At 31.3% G+C, this 10,814-nt stretch overlaps 1 protein-coding gene across 1 annotated transcript in view; it reads right to left on the bottom strand.

The window, feature by feature from the left end:
- Window positions 1-5,596: 5,596 nt before the first annotated feature.
- The window catches only part of LOC106463048 (peroxisomal acyl-coenzyme A oxidase 1-like), a 39,031-nt gene continuing 33,813 nt past the window's right edge, over window positions 5,597-10,814 (bottom strand). Inside the window, exon 14 of the mRNA XM_013923019.2 lies at window positions 5,597-9,338. Within this exon, the coding sequence (XP_013778473.1) occupies window positions 9,285-9,338 (54 nt within the window). The 3' untranslated portion in view covers window positions 5,597-9,284. The remainder of the gene's footprint in view (window positions 9,339-10,814) is intronic.

Below are 10,814 nucleotides of genomic sequence, written 5' to 3' on the forward strand. Positions count from 1 at the left end.
TACTTTTATTCTCACTCAATGATCGACTCATAATTATTATTCATTATTATAGCTTGCAATCAGGCATCAGTAGTAATCAGTGGTGGAAAAACTGAGGCCTCCCTTCATCCTAACATATATTGCATATATGTCTCAATTTTTTTTAAATGCATCATTTTTGGCTTGTGATTGGTAAAAGGGGTGTTGCGGCCCTTAAGACTGTTTGAGGGACGAACGTGTGGTTAACAGATTAGTTTAGGTTGACAAGTTGTACTAAGCAAACCGAAACGTTAGTGCGTAGTCATTCCTGTTAATCAAGGAACAGGAGAACTCCATGGAGGCGAAAGTGGACGTATCGATAACAATACCCAAATTAATTAACCTTGCACAGTATGGCCTGTCATTACTAGCAAAGATCTTTGTAAGAAAACATTGTGATTATAAAATGCCAAAGATTTTTATTGTTCTGTTGTTAAAATGCAGTTAGAAAAAAAAAACATTATTTCTCTCAAACATATCAAGCAGGTACGTGTAGAATAATATAAATCAATTATCTTAATTAATTTTAAGTGTTTCGCACTAACCGACTGATAAACAAAACGTTTGATTTTTATATTATACAACAACAACAGTTGAGGTGGCGATAAGGACATTTATCAGCACAGAATATTAATGTCACGATACTTTAATACATCACACTGAAATATATCCCACAACTATAGTGAAATCAAAGCCGACCTACTTTCATCAGCGGTGCACTCAGAAGTGGAGAACAATTGGTAGGTTTGAGAATAAGATCTTCATTGACGTCATAGACAGTATGGCCACTTTTTATAGATGCGAGTGACAGTAAACTTACCAGTTTGTTATTTTACTTTTGGAGTAATGTAGCTCACAATCACGTATTATTATGCTCGCATTTCGTAAAACGCGCTTTTCAAACTAACAGGGAAAACGTGTAGTAAATGATTAAATGCCTTATGAAGTGTTTTATTACACAAAACCGAACAAAAAGCATATAAACTATCAAACAAAAAATTGTTCACCGAGATCTTTCACAGCTTATCGCACTTTATGACAGCATTTGACTCGAGTAAATTTCTTTGGGTGAATATATCTACACAATAAACCTATAAAGCTATCGACAGGTATAATTTTATTCTCATGATTGATTCGGTGTAAGAACCTTCTTCTAAAGGAGTGAATGAACGAAACGTCTCTACCTTTTCAAGATGATTGTGAATTATTGGTACATAAATCTGCAGAATAAAAAATTTCTATTCCAAAAACATTTCATTTCATTTTGCGTTTGGAACATGAAAAAAAATACATCCAAATTTATTGAACAACTTTTATTAGATTTGAGATAGTTATTGACATTTGATTGTTCGACGAAGATTTCAAAGTTTTCACTCTTTTCTCATCCCAGACATGAGTTTATCAAGGACGTTAAGGAAAAAGGAAGAACCCCTGATTCGAATTTTTCTGATATTTTAGAAACACAAACGTTTACATTTAATGGAAAAGGAGTCACTAATTGTCTACAAAGTATAATTTTTCATAACCTAAACTTTAAAAATTCTCCTTCTGAGAATTTTTCTCAACATATTTGTCATAAGCTTTCACATGTAAAAAAATTAGAGCTATTTTCCCTTTTTTTATCCACTCTTTGAAAACGATTTTCATATTCAATCTTCTTAACTATTTAACTTTATAAATATAGTTTCATGTATCACATAACTTTATAAGTATTTTTTCTTAGTTCAAAGCTACACAATTGGTTATCTGCACTCTCTTCACCGTAGATAATCGAACCCAGAATTTTAGGATTGTAAGTTCGTAAACTTGCCGCTTACCCATGACATATGACGAGGAGATGGCATGCTTGAACAGGCTGAATACTAGTTTATGCAAATACTCTCTTAAACTGACGCTTTGTTTATAGCCAACGAATGACTTGTCTTACAAATGACGTTAATTAATTCATGACGACATACTTAGCTAGCAGTGCAATAACTTCTACCGTCCAGTTAAGAGTTAATTACGAATGTCAAAAGTATTATTTTCGTTGTTTCTTAGCAGTCAATATTATTTACTTTACAGATTATATGAATAGTATTTCAACCAAGCCAACGTGATAATTTCCAGTAGAATTGATCTAACAGTAGACATACTGAACATTGTACACCTTGGATTACTAAATCACGCTGTACAGAAAATCGAACTATAATCCTAATAGAAAACTTCTTCCTGTGTACAACTCCCCCCCCCCTTTCCAATATATCTAATCTAAACTCTACACAATGGGATAAAAGAACAAAATACAGGTAAAGAAAACTGTGAACATTTTCATGAAACATAGACTATGTTTTAAGGAATAGGATTTTCCTTGTATTCTTCCACACATACATGGATGGCGTTCTTAAACTACTTTGTGCAGCTTCAAGGCTTTAGCGGGTCAGTCACAACGATACTGTTCTAAAACATTATTAGACTTCACAATGATTATATAAAACAGAAAAAAATTCTATATTAAACAGCTCTTCTAACCATCTTAAGATGACAACAAATTATTTACGCCAATCACTAACATGACACTAACCTGTAAGGCTTTCATGTAAAAATATTATAATACGCAACTGATCAAAGCAGCTCGCCGCTAATACAAATAAAACACTTATAAGGTGAAATTAAACGTTAATTGTCGGCTGACATTTTCTCCGACACACTACAAGGTGAATGAAGTACATTTAATTTTAAAAGTAACAGCGATATAAGGGTCATATATTGGAGAATTAAAAGTTAGAAATTTTCACTAATATACAGTATGTTGATTGGTCACATCCAATATATATAAGTGTAAAACATTTCTAAATAAAAAATTAGGAAGTAGGAATGGGAGCACTAAAAAGTAAGGAAACAAGGTAGGAATGAGCGGGTTAACATTACAACACTGGGTGGTTTTTAGCATGTGCAACCTCAAAGTGGGTGTGGTGATCATTCCGCTAATTCCTACTTGTGTTTTATTTTATAGACTTGAATTGAATTTTATCAGTAGCTCATCATTTCTAAATACTCAACAAATTTAAAAATCAGGTGTTTTGATGCTATTTTTGGCCCATCCCTTAGCAGTCATATAGCTATAATGTCTCCCATAAGCAAAGTATGACTATTGGAACTTTCTCTTTCAATTCCGTCATCAAACACCCCCTTATTATGTCATGCATTTTGTTAGGGTCACGTAATTTTATTTCATACATGTATCTGTACTTGTTGTTGAAACAAGGTTTACAACAGTGCAATTTAGCTACATACACCATTCACTTAGTTTGAACAATTACTAAGTTTCAAAAAGCACACGAAGTAAGAATGGGCGGAACGATGGCCATACTTTATCAAAGTTATCAACATAAGATGTTCTTCTTTTCTCTCGTTTTGTTTCCTGGAAAAGCATATTTTAAAAATAGCACTATTTCAAGAACAAACTTTTATGTCAATAGGTCACACTTAGTTTGGAAACAATGCAAAGGTAAATTATACAACTTATCATTCTTGTTTTAAGTCCAGAGCGCTTGAGCAAAGCTGTGTCAGACTTTGGCAGTGATAGCGTTCGTCCTCGCGTAGGAGGCTCACGTCTTAGGTACTTACTGCTATGATAGAATTGCTTTATCCAACAAAGAACCCTTGATTCAGATGTATAGAACTGAACACTTCGCTTTCAAAGGTTAGATCATAGTTACAACTTAGATCTAAAGAATCTATGTAGTCCATGTTGTTGTTTTTATTTAACTGATACAGCTGCAGGCTGATCACGTAGCGCATGCGCATAAGCAATCGTGCACTCGCACGTGATATGAGGGCAGGTTGTTTCTCGGCAATTCACAGTTTGCTTGTAATCATAGAATATGGCTACTGTTTTGTTAGCTCGTTAAGTGTTGTAAAATGGTTATTGTTATTACTTGTTATTACCAAGGTTATAAATAAAACTAAGAAAAACACTTTTAGCCAAGGTAACCTAATTCAGTCACGTGTATTTAGATTTGCATAAGGTGAAGGCAGGCGAGATCTATGCCTTTCTAACAACGTTAGTCAGTCAGATAGACAGATTGAAAATTTTTTGGTTTTGTGAAATTTTTGTTTTTACTCTACTGACTTTCTCGAGTGCTTTGATGGTTTGTTACTCTATAATTGGTTTGTTTACTACTCATCAGCAAGTGTAAAGAGCTTATAAAGTTTTGATTACATGCTGTTTGCACTGTGTTTGAGATTTTAATTTGTATTGCACATTTGGCTCATTCCTACTATAAGTACTACTGAACTTCTCATAAAAGCCAGTTGTCTTTTGGGAACGCTCCGTTCGTCTGTTTCCCTTAGCAAGAAAACTATGACCTGAAACTGTTGTCTTAAGCCTCGTGTATAATACTTCGAACGTTTACAATGGCTGGCTTGAGTTTCGCTTTCTCTTAGATCATTTTACGTTTTATTCCGTACATATACTTCGTTTAACGTAGACATTTCGAATTTCTTAGCGAGTTTAAAAAACATCTAAGATAGAGATTAGTGACTAAAATTCATATGCTTTATTAGATTTTCGTGAAGTTTTTCAGTTTCATTATTAGATTTTGGGGATAAAACATCTTTCTTTTGCCCAAATGTATTGCCATTAGTCTTAACTAACGATGATACTTGAAATGATTTTTTATGTTTAAGCTTGTAATAAAATTTTTATCGTAACGTTAGGCCTATTCATCTTTTCCCGATGTTTAATCCGCAAGTTTTAGGTTATATGACTTAATTAGCAAAATATGTTCTGGTGTCAAATATCGATAGATTTATGAAATATTTCACTTACCGCAAAGCCACTTGAGTAAGACAACGTCATTAAATAGTTAAATCAGGTATACTTCAAGAATTTCTGCTGGGACGTTGTGGATAAAGATTTGTATGATAAAATAACGTTGGTGAGGCCTCCTACTGTGTAGAGCTATTTATTACTACCTCGGATAACTGGGGCTGCATGCAATGCCTCGGGATGAAGACATACTCTTAACATATCATAAATTTCACTAAATCTAATATATATATTAGTTAGTGTTCATCTTTCGGTAGCGCATTAAATATTTGTTATAAATTAAAAATCTCAAATTATAAAGAATGACGTCATTAAAATATTTTGTGCCAATAACGTCATACCTATAAAAATTAATCAAAGGGTAACGATTTCTGGAGAAACAAATTTCAAGATAAGAACTGTTTTTTTCATATTCATTGTAATCTAGGGTTTTTCTAAATGTTACTTGTTGTAGTGCACACTAACAAAGCATATCTAATTATAGAAAAAATATTAATTTATATCTATATAAAGAATTTGCTTAAAGAGCTGTGTTTTTAGCGCAAAGCTACACAATGGGCTACCTGTGCTGTATCCATCGCTGGGAATCGAATCCCGGACTTCTAGCGTCGTACGTCCGGTGGAACTGACACAAGCTTTCCCTACAGTTGTTCAATTATACCCATTCTTGAAAACTTGTTTTGAAAGTGTAAAACGATAATTCTTACTTGAAAGTTTGTTATGATCTACATTCCAGTACTACATAACACCGAGACATTGACAGAGTTGACGATAAATACTTTATTGTTATACTTTCACATAAAGTACAAAAATATTCATTTTTTTTAATGAACAAATTTTCAGAATAACAAAATAGATTTGACAAAACTTACTTTGTAGGAATGAAGTTTGGTAGCTTATATTATTATTATTATTTATTTCAGGAATACTGTTAATCCAGTTTTATCACATATTCGTGAACAAACATAGATTCAAGGTTATTTCACATCTGTAGAACTGTAATGATATTAAATTCTATTAACTTTGAGCTACAAATACTACAAACGTAAATATAAAATTCTTTAATTTCAAATTATAGGTGTTATGAATTTAAAACGATAGTTATTTGATAAAATATAAAACGTATTTATTTTTAACTTAAAATTATATATTTTTTTAATGAAGAGTTGTGACAGTTGTATACTATTATCTGAAATCTACCACTTCTTCAGTAATTAAAAACTTTAAAATACTCAATGAAAAATGTAAAAAAGAACCCAACTTTTTCACGTCTATAAATATTTTAAGGCATCAAAATCATTCTCCTACAAAGGCACAAAAAATTCTGTTCACAAAGTTCTGTTAATAAGGCATACAATAGATTTAAATATCTATTTATATTATTACGTTCTACAAGACGTAAGTAATCTTATGTTTCACTCACATTAAAATGGTTTTCATTAAGTTATTCTGGGAACATTATTGTGAATGTCAAAATACTTTATTGGTTATGATAATTCTGAAATTGTTGATTTTAAATATTACTAGGAGCAAATTTAACGATGGACTTCAATGATGAACATAGGTCAGGAACCCAGTAAAGGGAAATGGGTGAGTTTGCATAGCTATCTATCAATTTGTCTGATAACGTTGTACTCTTCATCTCTTTCTTTAGTCACTCTATCAATTTAATTATTTTTTAAGACAGAAACATATTCTGTTTTATTTTTAATATTTTTTTTACAAAACTAAATAAATAATATCATTTCACCTAGTAACTACAAAAATCTGAATTCACAGTAAGTGACCAACCAATTCTCAAAATAAGATTTGTGTCTCTTATTACAGACACAATTAAAAATGATAATAAGGTATAGTAATACTTTTTTCGAAGATAATACTGCATAACGACAAAGAGAATGTATTCATTTAGTTGGATTAATTATCCTACTGTAACAAACGAAGAATATTATGTTGAAGTGATAATTTATGAGCAATAAGAATTTCTTATTAACACACTGATTATATAAAAAGGTCAAACAGTACAACTGTGTTGCATATTATAAATCTGGTACCTGAATGTGTATAATCTTCATATTTTATTTGTTACCTGCCATAATAATGGTACATTAATGCATGAAAGATGTCTTAAGAAGACGTCCAACCACATTTACAGCTGCCTTATACATGTAATATCAAAAATTCAGGTCACAAATTCTAAGGCAATAACCCAGTACCATACACAATCCCAGTTTGTTTAGTGCCTATTGGAAATACACAGATATTATCTGTATATATATATAACATTTAATAACTGCTATTCCAAGCAAGTATTCTAGCATTATACATAGAAACTTAGTCATTGTTGATAAGTAGCCATTAACAGAATGGATAATCTCTCCTCCAATCATTACTAATTTTTTTTTTTGTCTGTGTTTGTAAATGTTGTGATTATGTTTTATTTTGCATAGAAACCAATTTTCTATTTCTTGAAATTGTAACCTTGATCTTTAAGCTTTTAACTCCAAAATCACTAGGGTTCTTTCCCATTACCAAGGGAAATGACCTGTAAAGTTTCATTAAAATCTGCTGTGCAGAACACTAATTACTTTTCAGAAAGTAAGTGTTTACAGACAGATGGCTGGATGGACAGACAACAACATCCTAACTCATCAGTAATATCTCCCTGAGACCCTTTGGTCAGAGAAGGGGGAGAAAAAAAAAGATCAGTATTGTACTTCAGTACTGAGTTACTGCTGTGCTGTGCAAATATTCCAGTAAATTAAAATTTTATTTAGTTCCAGCTGATTTATGCATATTTCTTTTTACTACTTATTCATTTACAAGAAAAATTGTCCTGAACTGTTTGATGGTTATTGGAATATTTGTTTCATCTGAGGTAAAATAATGCGTGTGTTTATGCTCACACGCACAGATTACTTACAATAGATATAACTTGCATGCATTCCATTAACCAAAAAGTTACAAAACAAATGACGTTTGATAGAGATGAACAAAACATATCTGTCTGATGTAAAAACCAATCATACTTACTTCAGGTGTTCACATGCAAACGGATGTATACCAATAAAATTTGTTTTTTCGCACATTCTCAAATACAGAAAATTGATGTAAAGTGACCACATTTATGATTGACGAACAAAATATATCAAACTGCAGCATAACAATCACATTTGTTACAGGTGATGTATAATATCAAATTTTTATGAACCAATCTCGTGTATTTTAGAGATGAGAGTATAACTATCTTTACATGATAAAAACATGTACATGTGCAATCAGCAATGCATGACACATGAACTTAACCAGATTCATGCTCTTGATGAGCTACAAACTAAATTAATGATTTAAGTGAATGGCCTACAGAGAAAAACAGTGTTTAGCTGACATTAAGCAAACACTTATGACCTTATTAACATGAAACTATGTAACTATTAACACTGTTAAATCATAACTATTAATAAGTTACCTTTGATTATCAGTTTTTTTTCCAGTATTAGCTTAATTAGCTAAATGAAAGAAATTTGTACCAAAAGCTAATTTTATTTGCCAAAGAATTAGTACAAATAGACTAATATTTTTATTGGTAGAAAGAATTACTATTTAATTCTACCTTAGTTTCTGAGTTACTTGTTCACAAAAATCTGTAAAATATTTTTGTTAAACTGTACTGCAAACTTCATCAACATTAAGCAGTAATTTTAAGTCATAAAAATATATATTAAAAAACAATCTCAGTGTATGCCCTACTTACCATGCAAGTCAGTTGTCATGGAAAAATAAATCAACCAAAATACATTTGGCTGTTCTCTCTCCTTATCAAATTAACCAAAACATGAAAAATAGTCATTTACAGACTCTGAAGTTTCACTTTAATAAACAAACTATCATTCATAATCAGTCACTTCAAACAGCCTTTAATTTTGAATTACTCTATCAACCACATTATTTCGGGTCCCAGCAATGCACTTTTCATTTTAATTCACAATACAAGTTAATATATTAATAACATACATAAATGAGATTAGGTGTTAAAATAGTAAACAATATATTAAAATATCCATGTATAGTATTACCTATATCCCAATGCTAAATTGTTACAATTTGTATCACAAATTATAATATCACAATAATGGTTAATAGAAACACTCCACAGGAATTTTCTTAGCAACTTTGTGTAAAAACATGTTTAATTATAATGTAGTTGAATTTTTATAGCCTTTGGTTATACAAATTTGTTAATCAACTATTTTATTTCAAAACAGAATAAAATTAATTCCTTATTTGCATGTCTGATATATCTAAACACAATACCAAATTAATATAACCCAATTATTTAAACTATATTGGCGTAGTTGTACAGAAACAACCTTTGTTCAGGAAAGTACTTGGACTGTTCGATACTAAAACACCATTGGTTTGTTTGAGATGCTATTCAGCAACTGAATGATCTCTACATCTTTGACTTGATGAATGGTTGTAGATGTTTGTAGTATGATTCATGGACCTGTAAAAGGAGGTTATAAAAGATAACATAAATCAATCATGCTACCATACACTGCACTATATATCCTAGTAAAAATATTCATTATGACAGAAATATGAACTACTTGCGTAGATTTCAAATGACAAAATGTTCATATGAAAATCATATGTTTTGTTGATCATATATCAAAATAGGAACGTAAATATTAACGTTTCAAAAATAACACAAACAACCACGTATTTAATGAAGTTTTGTAAAATTGTATTGAAAAAAAACAATATAAACAGGCAATTTCATTTCATGTAAAATCTGATGTCAGGCATAATGTATGCAGTTATAAATAACAATGATAAACAAGTTTAGATCTAAAAGATATTTAGAGATAAGCAGAAATGCCCGATGAAATGAAAAACTTGCTTGAGCCATATTTATTTTCTGCTTTCTTTCAAGTAAACAATTACATGGCTCTGCAGTAAGTTTATTATAAAAGAACTAATGCTGACAAAGTATTTGTACTTAAGTCGAGGTTGAGGACAAGTTTAGATTCAAATATTCATGCAAAGTTACACAAAAGCTATATGCACTGGCTGTTTCTAGTTTTGTATTTATAGACTAACTGGAAATCAAACAGTCAACATTACCTACTAACAAGCCTTAAGCTATTCTGATTGAAAAAGAGGGCTTTAAGAGTCATTCTTAGCACACCCATGGCTAGAGCTGGGCAATTAACTCAATTCATTGACAAAATTGATTACTTACAAGCATCAGTTACATCATATAAAATAATCAACTAGTTGAAATTAGTGTTTATTTATTACTATTTTTTTATTATTCCAACTATTCAAGCCAAGTGCAAGTATAATCAATTAACTAAATTTAAGCAATTAATGAGCCCAGTGATTAATCAATTAGAAAATTTTACTAACCACCCAGCTCTACCCAAAGTGTGGAGCATGATTTTGTTGTATTTTTGCCTGCATAATGGGACTGATGAACCCTCAGATCCACAGTGGCATGCTAAGACCAACACAAATAAATCTCTACCATTATTCCACTGAACAAGAAGACTAAACACTTACACAATAACTTTCCTCGATTATTCCACTGAAAAATATGACTTTTACTAATAAAACACCTACACAAAAATTTTTCCTTCTTTATTCCACTGATTGTTTATTTTATAGCAAAGTGACATTGGGCTATCTACTGTGTCAATGTGGGGAATCAAACCCCGAATTTTAGCATTGCAAGCCAATAGACTTACCTCAGTCCCACCGGGGAACTATTACACTGAAAAAGGTGATTTTTACCAATGGTCTAAACACCTATACAAACAGCTTTCCTCCTTTGCACCACTGAACAATATGACTTATACCAATGGACTAAACATCAACACATATAACTCTCATTCTTTCCTCCTTTGCACCACTGAACAATATGACTTATACCAATGGACTAAACATCAACACATATAACTCTCATTCTTTCCTCCTTTGC

Source organism: Limulus polyphemus, unplaced genomic scaffold, assembly GCF_000517525.1.
Source record: "Limulus polyphemus unplaced genomic scaffold, Limulus_polyphemus-2.1.2 Scaffold1312, whole genome shotgun sequence".
Taxonomy (NCBI): Eukaryota; Metazoa; Arthropoda; class Merostomata; order Xiphosura; family Limulidae; genus Limulus; species Limulus polyphemus.